The sequence below is a fragment of the Citrus clementina genome, unplaced genomic scaffold (assembly GCF_000493195.1).
Source record: "Citrus clementina cultivar Clemenules unplaced genomic scaffold, Citrus_clementina_v1.0 scaffold_4, whole genome shotgun sequence".
NCBI lineage: Eukaryota > Viridiplantae > Streptophyta > Magnoliopsida > Sapindales > Rutaceae > Citrus > Citrus x clementina.
The window spans coordinates 20,718,085-20,738,686 of record NW_006262274.1 but is presented as its reverse complement, the minus strand read 5'-3'; the positions used below and the strand labels follow the sequence as shown (position 1 = coordinate 20,738,686).

Genomic DNA, 20,602 nt, shown 5'->3' with positions numbered 1-20,602 from the left:
TCTTCTTTGAAGGAATGTTGTCATCTTAATAAAAAAATTTCTTAGGTATTTCTTGATTGCAGAATCGGCTTAAGTTGCATGTTTGGTGACAGTTTAAAGTTGTTCCTGAAGTTTTGGTTCAAGTGGAAGTTGCTGACACCCATAAAAGCTTTTCTTACAAAGATTTAGTTGTGAATGAACAACGAACTTAGCCTCTCTTCCTTTTTGTTTGGCTACAGGATTTCTGCTACTGTGGATGACACTCTTTATTTGAAACAACGAAGATAGTTGCCCTCGACTTTAGATGACCTCAAGCATGGAAGAGTTTCGACTTTCAACAAGAGTTGGCTCAAAGCTTCGTGCCCTCATTGCAAAAGTAAAGGCATTGCTATCTTCATGGGCTTGAAAAACCTCTAGGATTTTTCTTTTCTTTTTTATCATATAAATTTCTTAATCTGTGTTCCTGATTCGTGCCACTCAGAAACTTTTCTGTTTGAATGGCAGCTGTAACGCATGTATCTAATTTTGTGAAGTGATTTCGTAGCATACATTGTTAGATCTTAAAATTTAATGGAATCAAATGTGCATTATATTGAAAAGTATATTTAAAAAAGAAATGAAAAGAGAAAAGAACACACACACAATGGCACGGACAGAGACTGTTCTGTCATACTTATTGAAACCAATTCGGAGATGTTTTGGATTGCCAATGAATTAATTTATACAATTCTTACTATTAGTTACATCTTTCTGTTTTTGGAATAAAATCTATATCAAGCAGAAGGCGGGATAGTCCTAAATTCTAAAAAACATTACGCGGTATATTGAACTATTGTCGTTGTTTTTAAATAATTTTAGAATCAAATTATATCGTTATTATAAATATTTAACTAAGTTTTATCCATTAAATATTTATTCATTTCATCGTAGGCATTGGATTATGATTTATGTGACGCGTTAAGCCATCAACAATATTTTCCTAAAACGACACCTTTCTCTTTTATTTGGTTTCTTACCACTAACATTTATAAATGGTCTGGATGACCGTTAAAAGAATCGTTTTAGAATTACAGTTACTCTTCATTTCATGTTACTTCTGTTCCTCGTTCCACGTGCCCGGACGATGAAGCAACACTTGACGAGTTGACTATTCCTTTCATATCTTGTTACTTTTTTATTTTTCTTTATTTTATGGAGTTATCGGATTATTTATTTAAATAAATACCCAGTTGATTATTTGTCATTTTTCAGCTTGTCATATTAATGGTAATTTTTAAAAACCTCCCCTGAAGTTTAGGCTTGTTGTAAGTAGATGGTGAGAATTGATTTATTTGTAAAAAATCTCTTACTGTCAGTTAATTTTAACATTAACCGTTAGTTGACTGTGTAAAGAAAATATTATCCTTAACAATAATTTGTAGACGGAAATAACTAAAAAAAACTAAAATTGTTAGCTATTTTATCCTCTTTAAATTATTAATATTTTCTTAAAGTTCCTACAAAAAAGATAAAATTAAAAACTTGAAAAATTCTCTTTAAATTATTGATATTTCCTTAAAGTTCCTACAAGAAAGATAAAATTAAAAACTTGAAAATAAAATAGTCATAATCTTTACCTATGATATTGTAAATCTTTAAAATTGACAAGGATAAAATTGTCAAAAAATAAGATTTGTGCTTTTCGCGCTAACAATTTTAGATTTTTTTTTAGTTATGTCAGTCTATAAACTATTGTTAAGGGCAATATTATCTTTGCATAGTCAACTAACGGTCAATATTAAAATTAACTGACAGTAAGAGATTTTTTATAAATAAACAGATTCTCGCCATCTATTTGCAACAAGTCCAAACCTCAGGCCCGTCGTATTAATATCGAGTGTTTGCTTTTGTACACAAGTCATCAGGCAATGCCTTGCTTTTCACGAACCTTATCTTGATTCTATTTATTACATTATTTAAGTGGGACGAGAATAATTTAGCTTTTGTTGAAGTTTACAATTTTAAGAATTAATATATTTCAATATACTTGCTTTGAAGTTTCAACTTGCACTCTGGGTTCTGGGTTTATGAAGTTGTTCTTGTCGGCTTATTATTTTATCTGTTTTTGATTGATTTTAGATTGTTGGTGGGATGAGGGAATTGAGATCGATCTTCTTGGGGATCTTGTTGGTTCTTGGAGCCTTTCGATCAACAATTTCACATGAAGATCAACCGCTCTCAAAGATTGCAATTCATAAGGCTGTATTTGCTCTTGATGACAATGCCTATATTAAAGCCTCTCCCAGTATCCTTGGAATGAAAGTGAGCTAGTGATCTACAGTCGCGGCACACTTCTTTGTTTCTCTTTCTTATTATTTTGTGAACATATATGAAAAGCAAAATTAATTTGATCACCACTTAATGGTCGTGAAGTTGGATATTTGATGATCCAGTGTCATTTTCATGTTTATTGAAACTTCTATTGCTCAAAGTTTCTTCCTTATGCTTAGAACCAACAGTGAGAAGATTAAATATGCTTAAGAATGAAATATCTAAGTTTATTTTGCTTTGGCTTAAAATTATTTTTCAACTGTTTCAGGGGCAAAATTCAGATTGGTTGACAGTGGAATATAATTCTCCAAATCCATCAGTTGATGATTGGATTGGAGTATTTTCTCCCTCCAATTTCAGGTAATACATATATGTCTTTTCATATTACTTGCATAATGAATACACGTACTGAAAAGGGGTACATGTATGTATGTTATCTGTTGGTCTTTATAATTGAACTCAATTGTATGGATCTAATTGCAAATAATAAATGTTTCACTGTTTCCAGTTCTTCCACTTGCCCTGCAGAAAACCCAAGAGTTTATCCTCCTCTGTTATGTTCAGCGCCTATTAAGGTTTGCATTGTGCTTCTTTGTCACAACTTCTACAGCTTCTTTCTTATCTTGCTTTTGGCTGAAGTTGTACTATGTTACTTCTCCTGACAGTTTCAGTATGCAAACTACTCAAGTCCTCAGTACAAAAGTACAGGGAAAGGGTCATTGAAACTTCAGTTGATTAACCAAAGATCGGACTTCTCTTTTGTGCTATTTACCAATGGTTTGTTAAATGTACGTTTCTAACTGATTTCTCCTCATACTCCCTAAGGTTATCTGAATCCTACTTATTAATCCCCAGATAACCAAATTGTGAAGAACCAAAGATTTGGGTGGTTGGCCTGCATAATTTTTTTCCTTTTACTGAAGGAAATTCATGTTGAGATGCTTAGCAATTGTCTTATAGAAATAATGCGTCTGTTAACTGCTTGATGGATAGAATTATCTTAGCAAGTCATTAACCTAATTGCTCGGGTTCACTATGTGAAGATGATTTTGCGTGGTAACATCTTTTTTTGTTTTAATCATGACCGGTGTCCTCTCCTCGGCTATTCTGACATATTATTGCAAATCTTTGCTTTATTTTCTTCATCTTGTTTTTTCAGACTAAATGTGGTGAAATACATGAGAGGGAGGGATGTTTGTGGTTCTTACTCAATATGTTTCTTCTATTTTATGTGGTTCTTACTCAATATGTTTCTTCTATTTTCGGCATCATATCAGTTTGACTATCTTCATCTGTTTAAATTTTGTTGTATTATATGATACTATTGACTTCTTCTATCCTATATTTTCACCTGGAGGATGCAAGTTTGTTTCTCTGGCATCTGTTTATCCAATTCTTCACTCTTGCTATAATTTATTTGTTTTTCCTCTTATTGCTGTAATAGCCGAAGGTGGTTGCAGTGTCAAATAAAGTAACTTTCACAAATCCAAATGCACCAGTTTACCCACGTTTGGCACAAGGAAAAGTGTGGAATGAAGTTAAGTAAAACTTCTCATTGTAAATCTCAAACTCATGCACATTAGGCCCAGTAATTTGATGATTCCTTTGAGCATAGTAGAACTTTTGTGGCTGACAACACTTTTCAACTTCATATTCAGATGACAGTAACATGGACAAGTGGATATGGGATAAATGAAGCAGAACCTTTTGTGGAATGGGGCCCAAAAGGAGGTGATAGGACCTATTCCCCTGCTGGAACACTGACATTTGGACGTGGGAGTATGTGTGGTGCGTAGTTCCTTAGCCCTTTAAATTTTCATCCAAAAAAGATGTGCTTGGGAGTTCACTGAAATTGCACAAAGAGTGACAAACCATTATTATCGTAACTATGAATTCTAATGCAATTTATGGCGATGAATATCAGTTATCAGATAGAACCTTTTCTCTGTTGTGAAAATAGAGATCCTTTATGCATGTTATCCTAGAAAGATGGAGAAACAAAAAAAAAAAATTAGTTACGACATGAATAATAAATTACTTATGTGATTACTTAATGAAATGGCTAATCATTTGATTGTTCTCTGAAATTGTGTTTATAACTGCATGAGTATTGTTTCTGTCTTTGCTTTTCTTTTTTGACTTGATAAGGCTTCTTATAGTTACAAAATTAACTAAGGCTTCTCATAACTAAGTACAGTGGATTTTGTGGCTGTTTGGTTTTCTTCGCTGGGAAAATCACCCAAAAGTTATGCCCGGACACGTTTGTATAAGATGGATGATTAATATCAAATTTAGCAGCACAGGTGCACCAGCAAGGACGGTGGGATGGCGTGATCCCGGCTACATACACACCGGCTTTTTGAGGGAGTTGTGGCCCAATGCAATGTAGGTTACATCTTATGCTAATTTATGATGTTGATTGTAGGTGTGTTAAACTTCTTATACAAGTTGATACTATCTTTAAAGTTATTATAAAAAATAGTATCACTTTTTTTTTTTTTGAGAAGAAAAAATATATACTGAGAAAAGCAGATAAAATAGTATCACTTGGTTGCTAGTATTTCAGTACAATATGCAGAATACACTGGGGTTTTTTTTTTCAAATTTTATTAGCAGAAACTTTACCCTTTGGCCGAAATAACCTTTATGTATTGTTCAATTGAAATTCATTTTTGGTTTTAGGCAAATCACAATTAGGCTCTGGAACTATTTCCTCTCTATTGTGGAACAATCCAATATTATATCTCTCTTAAAAGGATTGAATCGAAGTGTGAAGCTGATGAGTTTTACTATCAAATATAATTGCTGGGAATTAAATTTGCACCATGTTTAGATGATTTCTGCCAATCTTTTAGCAGTACAATAAACTCAACATATTTATCTGCTTTTCTCAATTTTTCCTTTCTCTTATGCAGGTACACTTACAAGCTGGGCCATAGATTGTTCAATGGTACATATATTTGGACTTCAGAGTATCAGTTTAAAGCATCTCCTTATCCTGGTCAAGATTCTTTGCAGCAAGTAATAATTTTTGGCGACATGGGAAAGGTTTGAACTATCTTAGAAAATTTAAAATAATGTCAACTAGTGGCACTGATGAGATCTGAGATACTGAAATCTAAATTTGTTAAATGTATTACTGCATCAGGTTACTATCCATGTGAATGAGTGTGTGCATATGTGTAGATTTGTCGCTGTCAATAATGCTTGAACTAATCACTCATTAAAAAAAGATTTTAATTCACATCCAACAATGTAATCACGATAACCATTTAAGGTGAATATGCAAATCTATTTTAGCTTTCTGATGATAGTGTGAACTGTTTTTGTTGAATAATGAGTAAATCTCATGCAGTATAATCTTTTATTCCTCTTTCTTCGAAGGTATTTCTCTCTGTTTCAATATCACCTTATGTTTAAATTGGTTTGATGATATGTTTAAAGATTATGACAGAATTTATTCCAAATAGCAAATTCCAACTTAAATGCAGTTTGTGCAGTAGTTTGTTTAATCTTTCATGTTGCAGGATGAAGCTGATGGTTCTAATGAATACAACAACTTCCAGCGTGGTTCTCTTAACACTACTAGACAGCTTATTCAAGACTTGAAGAAAATTGATATAGTTTTCCACATTGGAGATATATGTTATGCAAATGGCTACATCTCACAGTGGGACCAGTTTACAGCACAAATTGAGCCAATTGCATCAACTGTGCCATATATGATTGCAAGGTTTGTCATAATTCACTTATTTAGCTCGCCAGCTTGGCACAGCATTAACTGGTCCTAAACTTGATCTTACGTTGTAATTGGTGATTTCTCCTTCCAGTGGTAACCATGAGCGTGATTGGCCGGGAACAGGTTCTTTCTATGGAAACATGGATTCTGGTGGAGAATGCGGTGTGTTGGTTGAGAACATGTTCTATGTCCCAACTGAGAACAGGGCTAAGTTCTGGTATGGGGATTTGGGTGAAAAATTATCAACTTAATTTGGTTTATAATGCTATAGGATCTATTGTAAGAATTTCGTTATTTAATTCAACTGTCGATGGAGGTTATTTTGTTTACACCTTTGATTAATCACTTTATAGTACCATGATCTTATTATTTTTGCCCCAATTTATTTCGTTTATAATATGCAAAATATTGATAAGTTGAAAGGATCTAGATAGATTTTTCTGTTCTTTCTTAGTTTCTTTCACTCATTTGTCTCATGGTTCTGTGGCATCTAATGTTGAAATTTTTTAATTTTATTTCCAGGTACTCCACGGACTATGGCATGTTCAGATTTTGTATAGCTGATACAGAACAAGATTGGAGAGAGGGAACCGAGCAATACAGATTCATTGAGCACTGCCTAGCATCTGTTGACAGGCAAAAGCAACCATGGTTGATATTCCTGGCGCATAGGGTTCTTGGATATTCTTCTGATTTATCCTATGCTGTAGAAGGATCATTTGCTGAACCAATGGGGAGGGAGAGTCTTCAAAAACTCTGGCAGAAGTATAAGGTTGATATTGCTGTTTTTGGTCACGTGCACAATTATGAAAGGATATGTCCCATATACCAGGTATTATCCCAATTTAAAAAGCATTGATGAAGCTACTACACCTTGTTTCTTTGCTACATTTTGCATCTCTGCCTTCTGATAAGCGAAATTATGAAAATATGACGTTCGACCATTTATGAGTTAAGAGAACAGAGAGGAAAAATGTGATCTGCTTTATTTGGACAGAGTGGAAAAGCACTAATGTGTTCATCCTTTCTCATACCACCGTCAGTTGTTTTCTCCGTCGGGTCTTTAAACTAGATCTTAGTAGTTTTTATAACATGCTTATGCCCTTTTTTATGCTTTGAATGTGTGAACATATTTTTGTACGTCAATTCTCCTATCATTTTTGGTCATGATCTTTCGTTTCCACAGTGGCATCATGTTTAATTATGGATTGGACAATTATCTATAACACCCATAGTCACAAATCATGCTTTGGAAGCTACACTTCTCTTAGCTAACAACTGAGCTGTCAAATTTTCTGCTGTAGAATATTTGCACCAATAAAGAGAAGCACTATTACAAGGGCAGCCTGAATGGGACGATACATATAGCTGCTGGTGGTGCTGGAGCGAGCCTTTCACCATTTACCACCCTCCAAACCACATGGAGTTTATACAGGGATTATGATCACGGGTTTGTTAAACTTACAGCACTTGATCATTCAAATCTATTGTTCGAGTATAAGAAGAGCAGAGACGGAAAAGTTTACGATTCTTTTAGAATATCCCGGGATTATAGAGACATATTAGCCTGCAGCGTGGACAGTTGCCCGAGCATGACTCTTGCATCCTAGTTTTTGCAAGGGGTTACAGGTTTAATAAAATTTCTTGTGAAAAATTGCAATTCGTATCGTGACATCCTAATATATGTTATTTTCTTTGGTTTCATGTTTATACTATAGGGCTCCAAGATTTTGTAAATATATTTCCAACTCCAAATGTGGCTTACACGACTAGACTTGACTCTTGAGTGGTATTTTCCTCCTCCATGTAATGATTGTAGTACGAGAGGCATTTTCATGTACACAAAATTCAATAAAAGTGTACAAAATTTAGAATATCTAAGCTTTAATTTAAATCGTGGTGTTGAATTCGGATAACAGAGCGATGGACTTCAGCCATGGATACAAATATTTCATGCTTCATTGTTTCTGTCTAATCCTCAACCGTGTGGATTGAAACGTCAGAACAAGCCAAAACTGTGGGTTCTGCTGATTTTAGGCCAAAAATCAGGGGCACCATTGAAAATTTCCCAAATACGTTTCTGGAACCGCGCGCCCACTGCCTGGTTGGCAATTGGGCAGGCAACAGCGTTGACCTAGTGTGGCCCCCCGCCCGCGCGACAGAATTAACTTTCCTTCTTAAGCAAACGATTAGTGGACTCGTGCCTTTGGTTTCACATAAAGATTGATGTAGAATATTTGAAAAAGACCTTCCTTCGTAAGAAAGAAACGGCTTACTGTCTTTCGGATCTGGTGCTACATTCGATAGTACTTGAAATGATCGGTATTTGAAAGTACCGACTTCATCCGATCTCAGTAATAACTTCTGCCTGATTCGTCATCTTCTTTCATTAATACATTCCACTTGGTCAGCACTCCGTGTTCACTACTCAGTACCATTGTTATTTGTTTTGTTATATTATTATTTTTTCATCAACTTCTTTAAATAGCCAGTTGGTTATTTGTCATTTTTCTATCAGTCAGACGAATGAGAACTGTGTACAACATACTAAGTAAGAATTTGTTTCTTGGTGTACAAACGGTTGCTCCTGTGATTGTTTAATTGTAATTTGTCATCTTATGAGCCAACGACTCTGGTTTCACGTATATTTATCTCACTTATATTCATATTATTTGCAAGTGTCTGGAGAATAACTGAACTTTTTGTTAGATTTAAAATATGGTTGAGAAGTGGACTCCCCCACTTGTAGGTGTAAATCGAGCGATCTTAATATCTCGGCTTCAGCGCAGCTTACCAAGCTATGCTCGATAGATGCTTGGCCAAAGCTATCATTTTATGAATATGGATTTAGACTCGCGACAGCCTCTGTTTTATTGCATCAGTAGATTGTAGATTGGAAAAAGATATCGTGTTGCTTTAAATTTTTTCTTTCCGGGCATAAGCAATGATAAAAGTTGGTCTATTTCACCGTTGTTATCATGCTTTGAAGTTGCGATTTGAATTCTGAGTTTTGGGTTTCAGAAGACGTTCTTACCGATTTATACCATCTTTCCTGTTTTTGATTGATTTTAGATACTTGTTAGGATGAGAGAATTGAGATTGATCTTCTTTGGAATTCTATTGGTTCTTGGAACCTTTCAAGTAGCAAGTTCTCATGGAGGTCATCCGCTCTCAAGAATTGCTATTGGTAAGGCTACATATGCTCTTAATGACAATGCCTATGTTAAAGCCTCTCCTGCTGTAGTTGGATTGAAGGTAAGCTTCAGCAACACCATGTTCCTTTAATTTGTTTCTCTTTCTTATCATTTGGTGAACATACATGAGAAGCAAAATTAATTTGATTACCTCTTGATGGTCATGAAGTCAGATATTATTTTAGCATTTGTTAAAGCTCCTGTTGGGTCAAAGCTACTTCAAAATACAAACCACCGAAAATCTTAAACACACTAAAGCATGAAAAACACAAGTTTTCTTTGCATTTACTGAAAATATATTTTACTGTTTCAGGGGCAAAACTCAGAGTGGGTGACAGTGGAGTATAGTTCTCCAAACCCATCTGTTGATGATTGGATTGCAGTATTTTCTCCTTCGAATTTCAGGTAAAAAAAATATTTCTTTGCTTTTTATATGCATAACGGGTTGATAAGACATACATATATTTATGTTTCTTGTTGGTCTTTGTTGATTGAGCTGAATAATATTAGTCTAATTATAACCATATATCTTTCACAATTTCCAGTGCATCCACTTGCTCTGCAGAAAACCCAAGTGTTAATCCGCCACTGTTGTGTTCTGCACCAATTAAGGTTTGCATTATGCTTCTTTGCCACAACTCTTTTACCTTCTTTCTTATCCTGGTTTTAAGTGATTGTTTGCTGGAATTCCTATATCAATCCTTAACTACCTTATTTCTCTTGACAGTATCAGTATGCAAACTATTCTAGCCCTCAGTACAAAGGTACAGGCAAAGGATCATTGAAGCTTATGTTGATTAACCAGAGATCAGACTTCTCTGTTGCACTATTTTCTGGTGGTTTGGTAAAAGTACGCTCCTAACTGTTGTTTTCTTCATAATTTATATGGTTATCCGAATTTTTCCTAATGATTTTACCCCTTAGATACCCAAATTGTGAAGAAACAATGATTTATTTAGTTGGCCTGTCAATTATTTTCTTTATTAAAGGAATTTGTTGAGATGCTTAGCGATTGCACAGAGAAATAATATTTTTGTAACTGGTTGATAGATTACAAGCGCAATCCATATTTTTGACTTTGATTTGACCAATATATAACTTCTGACCTTCCTCTTATCCTTCTAGAACCTTCATCCTGATCCAAATGAAACCATTAATGGTTTGGTCTATGCTAATCTTTGTCTTATTTTCCTCATCTTGTTTTTCTTATACTAAGTTTGATGAAATATTATGGAGGACTGTTTCTATTGTTCTCAACATCAACCCAGTTTGTCTTTCTTCATCTCTTAAAATAATATTCTATCATTTGATATTAATGACTTATCACTGTTACAGTACTATCTTTACATCTGAAAGATTCAATTTGTTTACTTATCCTCTTGCTATAATTTTTTTGTTTTTCCTTTTGTTATGATAATAGCCAAAGCTGGTTGCAGTGTCAAATAAAATAGCTTTCACAAATCCGAATGCACCAGTTTACCCACGCTTGGCACAAGGAAAAACATGGAATGAAGTAAGTTCAATTTTTTATTGTAATTATCAAAACTCTTGAAATTTAGGTCATGTAATTTGAGATTACTTTCAACATGTTAAAAGTTCTACAATCATTTATCTCTACATTGACACGCTGTTCAATTCAAAAGTCCACCAGCAAACTGGACTTGAATGTTACCAACGATGTTCATCGTTATTTCACTTTAAAGCTGACAATATTTTTAAATGCAGATGACAGTAACTTGGACAAGTGGTTATGGAATAAATGAAGCAGAAGCGTTCGTCCAATGGGGCCGAAAAGGAGGTGATCGTACACATTCCCCAGCTGGAACACTGACATTTGACCGTGGGAGTATGTGTGGTGTGTAACTTCTCTGCCTTTTAAATTTTCACCCAAAAGATGTACCTGGGAGTTAACTGGAATTTCCATAACTTAAAAATGTCAAACTGTTGTTAAATTATGAATTAAATGCATTTATAGCAGTGGATATTAAATAGAAAATAGTCTGCTGTACATAATGTAAATTCTGATGCTTTCTGCATCTTATCCTGAAGACTTAGTTTCAAAGTATATTGCAAGCTAATAATTTGATTGTTCTCTAAAATGATATTCTATAACTGTAAGTGTTACTGAATGTTACTTCTTTGCTATTTTTTAAATCAGTAAGGCTTCCCCAAGTTAAAAAAGTAACTGAGTACAATGGATTTTGTGGCCTTTTGTTTTCTACGTTGGGTAAAGTCACCCTAAAGTTTTTTCCTGGGCCCTTTTGCCCAAGGAAGATGACTAATATCAAATTTTGATGCACAGGTGCACCAGCACGGACAGTGGGATGGCGTGATCCTGGGTACATACACACCAGTTTTCTGAAGGAGTTGTGGCCCAATGCAATGTATGCTGCATCTTATATTAGTGCATGATGCTGATTTAACTTAATTAATGGACGCTTATCTATATTTCGTTGCAGTATGCTGAATTTTTCATGGTTTTATTTGAAATTTAATCAGCGGAAACTTTATACTTTCCCAGAAATAATTGTTGAAATGCAATAACATTCATATTTTGTTGATTTGAAAGTCTGTTCTGATGTTAGGCAAGTCACAATTAAGCTCTGGATCTATTTGCTCTCTCTTACGCAGCAATCCAATAGTACATGGCTATCTTAAAGTCAGATCTTTACCATTGAATACAATCATTAAATATTAATTTAGCACTGTGTTTAGAAGATTTTCATCAGCCTTTTGCAGCACATGGAACTTTAACATATTGTATGCCTTTGACTATTGTTCTTTTTTCTTATGTAGGTACACCTACAAAGTTGGGCATAGATTGTTCAACAGCACTTATATTTGGAGTTCGGAATACCAGTTTAAAGCATCTCCTTATCCCGGTCAAAATTCTTTGCAACGTGTAGTCATTTTCGGTGACATGGGAAAGGTCTGAACTGTTATAGAACATTTAAATTATGTCAATTGGTGGCACTGATAAGATCTACTCTATTGACAGCTCTATTTTGTTATAAGTAATATCGCATGAGGTTATCCATACATTTGAATGAGCATTAACATACCCTTTTGTTATTATTCTCAATATTATACTCGTTATTCTTGCTTAAACTAATCATCTCTAAAATATTATTTGATTTTGCTTTTCATCTGGCAATGTATTCATGATAACCATCAAGGTTATTAGCATAGCTATTTTTGGTATTTAACGAAGGGCGAGTTGTGTTTGTCGAAACTTTTAAGTATACATAGAGTACCATACGCATTTTGTACTCTCTTTAAAGGTCTTTCTCCGTGTTTCAGCATCTTCTTATGTGCAATTTGTTCATGTTTCACGTTTCAGGATGAAGCTGATGGTTCTAATGAATATAATGACTTCCAGTATGCTTCTCTTAACACCACCGGACAGCTTATTCAAGACTTGAAGAACATTGACATAGTTTTCCACATTGGAGACATATGTTATGCAAATGGATACATTTCCCAGTGGGACCAGTTTACAGCACAGATTGAACCAATTGCATCAACTGTGCCATACATGATTGCCAGGTTCGTCATAATTTACTTGTGTAGTTCAGCAGTTTCTTGGAGCATAAACTAGTCCTGAACTTCATCTTATGAGGCAATTGGTGATTGGCAATCGGTGATTTCTCCTTCCAGTGGCAACCATGAGCGTGACTGGCCGGGAACAGGATCTTTCTATGGGAACAAGGATTCTGGTGGAGAATGCGGTGTGTTGGCAGAGACTATGTTTTATGTCCCTGCTGAGAACAGGGCTAAATTCTGGTATGGGGATTTTTCAGGAAAAAATCATCAATTTAATTAGCATTCCACAATGTTACAATATCTTTTGTAAGAATTTCATATTTTACTTTGACCCTTTTTTTGGTTTTTGACCTTGACAACACCTAGTTACATCATAATTTTTAATGACATAATTTATTCTACTTATACTGTAACAAATGCAAACAACACTTAATCATATAGGATTCAGTGTCTGAGATTATTTGCAAGCATAATAATCTGTGAGAACTAATACAAAAGGACCTAACAGATTATTCTTTTATTTCTTAATTTGCTTTGTCAACTTGTTTCCTTATGTTGTGGGATATATTGATTAAAGTCATAATTTTTATTACCAGGTACTCTACCGACTATGGCATGTTCCGATTTTGTGTAGCTGACACTGAACATGATTGGAGAGAGGGAACTGAGCAATACAAGTTCATCGAGCATTGCCTGGCATCTGTTGACAGGCAAAAGCAACCATGGTTGATCTTTCTTGCACATAGGGTTCTTGGCTATTCTTCTGGTATATTCTATGCCGTAGACGGATCATTTGCAGAGCCGATGGGGAGAGAAAGTCTTCAAAAACTCTGGCAGAAGTACAAGGTTGACATTGCCATCTATGGCCATGTGCACAATTATGAAAGGACATGTCCTATATACCAGGTATTATTCCAATTTGAAGCACTGAAGAACTATGCACTGTTTTGTTGCCGCATTTTTGCCTACTAAGGAATTCAGTTTAAGCTAATTTCAAAGAAATAGAAATCAGTTACTAATTCAGTTTTAGCTAATGTCAAAGAAACAGATATCATTTTCTTTGCCTCATTTGTTTTCTGATAAGCTGAATTATGATGGCATTCGACTATTTATAAGGTATTTTATCTCAGCCAAATGGAAAATGCGAATAGGGAAAAACTCCAAAGCAACTCATATTTGTCTTTTCCACATTCCACCATTGGTTTTTTTTTCCATTAGGGCTTAAACAACCAAAAAAAGAGAGAGAGAAATTACAGAATATGGCTGCCTTTATGCTTTTAAGTTTGAATGTGACCTAGTCATGTATGTAAATGTTCCCTTTAGTTTTCTTTATTGCTTTTCATTTCAGTTATTGAAAATCAAGGTTTAAAAATTACAGTTCTCTTAGCTAACAACTGAACTGTCAATATTCTGCTGCCACAGAATATTTGCACCAACAAAGAGAAGAATTATTATAAGGGCACGCTGAATGGCACAATACATGTAGTGGCTGGTGGAGGAGGAGCAGGCCTTGCAGAATTTACCCCTCTCCAAACGACTTGGAGTTTATATAGAGACTATGATTATGGATTCGTTAAACTTACTGCATTTGATCATTCAAATCTATTGTTTGAGTATAAGAAGAGCAGTGATGGGAAGGTTTATGACTCTTTTAGAATATCCCGTGATTATAGAGACATATTAGCCTGCACTGTGGGCAGTTGCCCGAGCACGACCCTTGCATCCTAATTCATGCATGGGTTAGAATAAACTTTTTATAATAAACATTCTTGCTGAATTTCATTCATATATTTCCGTGTTCCCATTCCATAATTCAATTGTGGTTTACTTTATTTTCATATCTAAAGGCCTACAAAGCTTTATTTTGTGAATAGTTTTAAATTGTACTCCGAGTGGAAGTTCATTCTTTCATGTAATGATATGACGTGAATTGTAATTTCATGCAATGAAATTGATTCCATTGTGTATATTTTTATTTTATTACCAGATATTATGATACAATGGAAAAAAAGATGTCCTATGAGGACAAGAATATAAAGTAGAGCAGCATGGCAGAAATTCTGAATGTTTAGGCCAGAATTTGGTCCTTGTGTAAAATGTGGATAACAGAGGGATGGACCTTAACCATATATTTTCTACTTGTTTGTTTCTCTGTCGGCATCCTAAATCTTGTGGCTCGAGATGTCAAAACAGATACTTTGTGCCAACTGCCAAGCATAAGGTTTTCAAAATTTTATACTGTTATATACCTTAGGACAGAGATAGACTAGTTCTTTTAACTTTTACCAAATTCTCTTGAAAATTGTTGATGACGAGCTCGGTTTCATTCGGAATGTACTAAATTAACTGTCAGTTCTTCTTTCTATGTTCTCCGTAGCTTTTTGGGCATTTTATGATCCATTCATTTACGTGGCCTGGAAGCTTGGATATTTTTTGCTTTCGGGTCTGGGGTTACTCAGTTGCTGTCTGAAACAAAATACTCTGGGTTAGTGTGTATCTCCTGAAGAAGAGACTCAAGAGAGGATATGGATTTATGGGCGGTTGCAGCAGCAACTGGTGCAGGGTACGTAGCCAAGTCCTGGCGGAACTTGACATCCAAAGAAACAGAAAGCTCATCAGAATCTTTATCCTTGTATTCAATAGATGAGCAACCTGAACCCAGGAACTTGCTGCAGCGAAAACAAGATCAAACCAATCCCTTCTGGAGATTAGCTGGCAAACATGACAGAGATGGCTTTTTATTACATGAAGAAGATTTTAGCGGAGTTACAATTAGTAATAACAGTCAAAGGCAAGGGGAGAATAATGAAAACTTAAACTTGCTCTCAGTAACAAGTTTTTCTCAAGTGTTGGCAGATAATGAAAATTTTCGAGTAATTGGAAATGGAATGCAGGGGAAGATTAACCTTTCTGATGCATCTGGGCATATTAGGAGTAGCTATCATGGGAATGAGAATAGTTTCTACAATACATATGATTTGTATGATCGTATGATCTCTTCCTCTTTCAATGTTAGTGAAGCTTTAATAGCTGCACTCTTGCCAGGGTTTCACAATGCAAAGTTCAGTTTCTTCCTAGGCATCTCTGTTGGTATTATGTCTACTATAATTACTAACAGAAGTAAAGTGGAAAATATGAATGCACTGATAACGGAGACCGAGAACTTGGTTCAAGACTTGCAAGAAGAGCTTGAGATGAACGATTTGATGAACATAAAAGAGATTGCTGATGAAGATTTGGAAGTCTTGGGAACAAAAAAACACCAATCATTAAGTGGCACACCATATGCACTATACACCGAACAAGAATTGCATGTACATAACAAACCTGTTGGCGAAGAACCAGATGATCAAAAGGAAGAGAAATCTGAGGCAATTTTAGTAAAATTGAGGCAGAGCTTGTTGCAGAACTGGATAGATTAGAGCTAAACATGAAGAAATCTAGCTTCGAAACAATTTCTGACTCTATGGAGGTAAGTTTATTGACATAACTAGGATAGTTTATGATCAAATAACCCTGTTTTTTTCTGTCTGAAACAAATTCAGAATTCGACAATCATTTTTTTTCTTTTTCCAGCGGGATCCTGTGTAGTCACAGATGTTGTCCATGGTGATCTTAAACTAGACAAGGCCAATGATGAAGCTGGCAGTTTATCTTATCCAGATAATGATGTGACCGAGACATCAACCGATCATCCAGATGAAACAAAGTATGCTGGGTCACCTCAGGAGTTAAGCTTGCGTCTTCACAAAGTCATTCAATCAAGGCTTGAAAAGCGGATCATGGAACTTGAGACAGCCCTTGAAAATAGCCAGAGGAGATTGCATTCACTGGAAATGGAAAGCATAGTCTCTTGGAGGGACTACCATGGCAAAGTAGAATCTACCTCCCAGGAAAGCGAAACTTTTATAGATGAATACTATAACGACAATGACTCTTGGTTATAAATAATATGCAGGATACCATCATTGACCTTCAATAAAGCAGTTTGCGGTAATCGGTTTACAATGGAAAGACTTTCTTGTGTTTAAAATAGAACAAGAACGAGAAGTACAATAGGCAACCTGCAAGACCTGTTATAACCAAAACCCAGTTAAATGCTGATGGGTAATCAAAAACTGATGCTTTCAAGTTCATTCCAAATACTCCAGTTACAACTGCAAATATTGTAGCCACAAAAGTTGCCGCAGTAAGAAGCAACTCAAATTGAATCAATTGATTCTGAACATTACCCTGTTCACAGAAGAGGAAAGACCATTGCTAATCAAACTTAAATACTTCAAGAAAATAAAGAAATCACCACCAAATCTGTAAGCTGTCATCACTACTTACCAATTTAATGTTGATCAAATCTTCTGTATCATCAATGTATTCTTTAAGCTGCATCACCGATCAAAATCAGTATTTTAGCATCAGCCAGATTATGAAATAACTACTATTTTTGCGATTCTCCAATGACCTTATTTTAAGAGAGTCTACTCTTAAATACACACAAAATTAAACAAAGAGCCAGACACTCAATTACGAATGGATGAACATAAGAAACCTTCAAATAGGAACGACAAAATTAGCAGCAAAAAAATACCCAAGCTAAATGTTAGAAAACTGTGCTATCACATGCCTCAAACAATCATAAGAAAGTCAAGTTGCAAGAAATACTAAATATGGTAAACTGCCAACCATACAAATTCGAAAGGACTTAACACATTGTATAATAAGGTCAGTTGTTTCTTACAGTCTTACCGATAACAACTTGCTGAGTGTATTGTCAACAACAACAAAGTATGCTTCCAGTAGCATTTCAAGTTGTTCAACATTTTCCCTGTTGCTAGATGAACTAATTAAGCTTCCATGTTTTGAAGTCACGATACTGCTAAAAGCCCTTTGCAATTTCTGAGCTCCACTGATTGACCCCACTGGTGAAACAGGAGCTGATTTTGAAACCACCCTGTCCAAACTTGAAATATTAGTCTGAGTATATCCGTCACTTGAAGAGTCCAGCCTTTGTTTCTTCTCTGTAAGGTACATCGCAGCCATGTCACCATCATCATCCATGAGATGCTCTATCTCATCATGGACCTGAAAACCGAATCTAAACAATTATATAGAGGATAACTGGAGGGAAACAAAGAAATTTCCTAAGAGGATAAGATTAGTTTACCTTCTGAACTTGTTGGGTCAATGCCAGGAGGTGGCCTTTTAATCTACGGAGATGTTCCAGATTAAGAGTGCTAATAGATGATGCTAGTTCATCAAGTACTGGATATATCTCCATACCCAGTTCTTTGACCTATCAAATTGTGCACTCACTCATTAGAACGGGATTTAGTTATGACAACAATTCATGTTTCAAACTGGCTGGCAGTCCTTTCATAGTTTTCATGACGTGATTACTATTTAGTCTTTTTACATCAGATATATTTATTGAAGATACCAATAAAATATCAATTTTTCTTTTTGGTAGTCCACCGAATCATTTTCCAGAATGCACACTTTACCAAGTCCACAATTCAACTCCCTGTCACAACCTTGCATGTTATTGATTGAGTGGGAGATGCTGGGAACTAATTATTCTATAATATCTAAATTCTTATGTAATGTCTCTTTGCTTAAAAAATAAAAAGTGTAGAGGCAGTTGAATAACAGATAACGTGAATTACACAGAGTTGAAGCAAAAGTGATTTGAATGGCATAAGTTTTGACTGTGTTGAGACTTGATGCAAGCTGAGTATGCAAAGATGTGCATGGATTCAAACAATGCTATGTTTGAGTTGGAGCTATTTATTTCAGGAATCCCATAATTAGCTAGTAATGCAGACTAAAGCATACCTGAGCATCAAGAGACATGCAAGTTAATTCCAAAGCGAGCTCCAGTGCCCTAAATTCAAATGGCAGGTCATCTGAATCAAATTGTCACACATTGTAAGCAGTTTATCCAGATAAGCACTACTACGAGAAGATAATAAAATGTTTTGCTGTATATCTAAAGAACCAGTTTAGCATACACAAAAGTTTGGCTTTATACACTTGTGTTAAACAACTTATCATGTTGACAGATACATTGATGTAGTCATTGCAAGTCTTAGTCTTTGGCACAGATTCATGAGATGCACCAAACATAAAGAAAATACATTTGGGGGGAAAAAAAGAACACTATTTCAAATATGGCTTCTTCATAATGGAAGAGGGCTGAGGAAGGAAGCTGATGCAGGTTATATGATAGCATTCATTCTTACTCTTCAACCAAAATTTTGAGGGCAAGTGGCGTGGATAACAAAAAGTTATTTGAAAGGCATATTGGAGTTTTTCCTTCTGTCCTTTTTCAGAAACTCACAGAAAGCACGTGAAACCAAACTATTAATAAAATTTCAAAGCTTCATCTAGAGACAGCGTTTTACCAGCTTGATCCTTATTTGTCTGTAGGCGTTTGCACAATTCCAAATAGTACTGAACGACACATCCATCCAAGGAATTCATTAAAATAACCTCATCGGCTGTGATTATACACCTGATCTGTACAAGACTGACAACAATAGCCTTCTCCCGTCCTAATATAGTTGATGGATAAATGAACAAAGGGTCCAAAAGCCGTAAATCCCTGGCTGGAAGAGAACAATGTCTCATAATGGTAGTCTTATCGAGCTCCAGAATCTCAAAGTTTCCATCCTGATCAATCTTTATCCAAGAACGACTTGCATGACCTCTATTCTTTGTGCCTACAGAATGGGACCCGCGATTTCCTCTTGCATCTAGGTTAAGCCTTCCAGTATCATCAGAGGATGTTGATCCAGGAATAAAGGCACGAAGAAAAGGACCCCTTGATTCGCCCATTGGATTTCAAAATTTCCTTCTTCAGATACCAAGCCAAAGTTTCGCAAAAGGTTAACATATAAGTACACATTAACGGATTGCAAAATGCTACTCTTTGAACATCCCAACATTGTTTGCATGAGATGGAAACTGAAAGCTTATAGAACCACATCTATTGATGCTAATGTTATCCATGATCTTTGTGCATTTCTGAAGTGAAACCTGAAAATTATATATTGTATATGAGAAAGAAACCTTCAATCAATTCATAATTGAAAGATGACACTGCTCAACGGAAAGCAATCAGCTTGATTAATGAAGGTATCAATCAAAACTTTACTCTTTTAACTAGTTAAACATAATTTGAGAATGCAAAGGGATATCTCAGTGTTTGATTAAAAAGAGAAAATAACACTCCCCTGAATTGAAAGTCAAAATTTGGGTATAGTAACTCAAACCCAAATAAAGATTAACTCATTCGGTGCGATATCTTCAAAAAGTCTAGTGATTAGGTATCATGGACCTAAGAGCATTTCATGGTCTTACTACACTCAACAATATTAATTGCATAACAATTTGACAAACACAGACCAAGTAAATTAAAGGAACCAAGAACATGAATAAGCAAAGAATCCTACATGGCCCAAAAAAGAAAAAGCACAAGAATTGCACCAGTTCGAAATAGCTTCAGATTCTCAAAGATAGTGTTGCAAAGCTTGCTTTTCTGTTAAAGGACACAAGTAACCTGAAGATAGCAAAGCTTGCTTTTCCTGTTGAAGGACACAAGTAACCTGAAGATATATGGCTTTGGTTTCATGTGCCACCACGACACATCTTTCCAACGTGTTCCTGTCTAAACTAATGCTCATATAATCAACAGTTTGTATTTTCCATTTTCCTTTCTTTCGTTTTCTTTTTTAATTCTAATCGTCAATCCCAATCTGTTTGCGTATGAATTTTACTTTTCTAACGCAGTAGAAAGGCGTGCTTCTTTGCTGCTTACATCATCTATATTCTACAACTTAAG

At 35.3% G+C, this 20,602-nt stretch overlaps 3 protein-coding genes across 6 annotated transcripts; 2 read left to right on the top strand and 1 right to left on the bottom strand.

The window, feature by feature from the left end:
- Positions 1-1,838: 1,838 nt before the first annotated feature.
- LOC18043299 (probable inactive purple acid phosphatase 1) lies at positions 1,839-7,904 on the top strand. 2 transcript variants are annotated; one of them, XM_006437861.2, is made up of 13 exons: positions 1,839-1,883; positions 2,098-2,280; positions 2,558-2,649; positions 2,798-2,864; positions 2,955-3,077; positions 3,734-3,826; positions 3,948-4,077; positions 4,593-4,674; positions 5,205-5,337; positions 5,817-6,022; positions 6,120-6,245; positions 6,551-6,860; positions 7,333-7,904. In XM_006437861.2, exons 2-13 carry the CDS (start codon positions 2,110-2,112, stop codon positions 7,636-7,638), a joined length of 1,839 nt encoding a protein of 612 aa, XP_006437924.1. In that variant the 5' UTR covers positions 1,839-1,883; positions 2,098-2,109; the 3' UTR covers positions 7,639-7,904. The 2 variants fall into 2 exon arrangements, with proteins under 2 accessions (XP_006437924.1, XP_024041590.1); XM_024185822.1 differs by lacking the exon at positions 1,839-1,883 and having other exon boundaries at positions 2,188-2,280; positions 2,818-2,864.
- Positions 7,905-8,598: 694 nt separating this feature from the next.
- LOC18043298 (probable inactive purple acid phosphatase 1) lies at positions 8,599-14,669 on the top strand. The gene is made up of 13 exons (XM_006437860.2): positions 8,599-8,670; positions 9,101-9,283; positions 9,536-9,627; positions 9,768-9,834; positions 9,950-10,072; positions 10,643-10,735; positions 10,948-11,077; positions 11,525-11,606; positions 12,019-12,151; positions 12,563-12,768; positions 12,880-13,005; positions 13,362-13,671; positions 14,188-14,669. Exons 1-13 carry the CDS (start codon positions 8,647-8,649, stop codon positions 14,491-14,493), a joined length of 1,875 nt encoding a protein of 624 aa, XP_006437923.2. The 5' UTR covers positions 8,599-8,646; the 3' UTR covers positions 14,494-14,669.
- Positions 14,670-15,289: 620 nt separating this feature from the next.
- Positions 15,290-20,562, bottom strand: LOC18044204 (magnesium transporter MRS2-5). Of its 3 annotated transcripts, none has more exons than XM_006437857.2 (7): positions 20,214-20,562; positions 19,164-19,797; positions 18,595-18,665; positions 17,927-18,055; positions 17,509-17,844; positions 17,098-17,145; positions 15,290-16,998 (listed from the first exon to the last, which is right to left on the bottom strand). In XM_006437857.2, exons 2-7 carry the CDS (start codon positions 19,594-19,596, stop codon positions 16,768-16,770), a joined length of 1,248 nt encoding a protein of 415 aa, XP_006437920.1. In that variant the 5' UTR covers positions 19,597-19,797; positions 20,214-20,562; the 3' UTR covers positions 15,290-16,767. The 3 variants fall into 3 exon arrangements, with proteins under 3 accessions (XP_006437920.1, XP_006437921.1, XP_024041591.1); XM_006437858.2 differs by having other exon boundaries at positions 20,248-20,562; XM_024185823.1 differs by having other exon boundaries at positions 15,290-16,839; positions 20,248-20,562.
- Positions 20,563-20,602: the final 40 nt, after the last annotated feature.

Excerpts from the sequence above, each read along its gene's own strand:
- LOC18043298 (XM_006437860.2), top strand. The coding sequence starts at position 8,647 with ATGAGCCAACGACTCTGGTTTCAC. Across the intron at positions 12,152-12,562 it reads TTTTCGGTGACATGGGAAAG|GATGAAGCTGATGGTTCTAA; the intron begins GTCTGAACTGTT and ends TTCACGTTTCAG. Across the intron at positions 13,672-14,187 it reads GGACATGTCCTATATACCAG|AATATTTGCACCAACAAAGA; the intron begins GTATTATTCCAA and ends CTGCTGCCACAG.
- LOC18043299 (XM_006437861.2), top strand. The coding sequence starts at position 2,110 with ATGAGGGAATTGAGATCGATCTTCTTGGGGATCTTGTTGGTTCTTGGA. Across the intron at positions 2,281-2,557 it reads CCAGTATCCTTGGAATGAAA|GGGCAAAATTCAGATTGGTT; the intron begins GTGAGCTAGTGA and ends CAACTGTTTCAG. Across the intron at positions 6,246-6,550 it reads GAGAACAGGGCTAAGTTCTG|GTACTCCACGGACTATGGCA; the intron begins GTATGGGGATTT and ends TTTTATTTCCAG.
- LOC18044204 (XM_006437857.2), bottom strand. The coding sequence starts at position 19,596 with ATGGGCGAATCAAGGGGTCCTTTTCTTCGTGCCTTTATTCCTGGATCA. Across the intron at positions 18,056-18,594 it reads GCATGTCTCTTGATGCTCAG|GTCAAAGAACTGGGTATGGA; the intron begins GTATGCTTTAGT and ends ACAATTTGATAG. Across the intron at positions 16,999-17,097 it reads ATTTGATCAACATTAAATTG|GGTAATGTTCAGAATCAATT; the intron begins GTAAGTAGTGAT and ends TTCTGTGAACAG.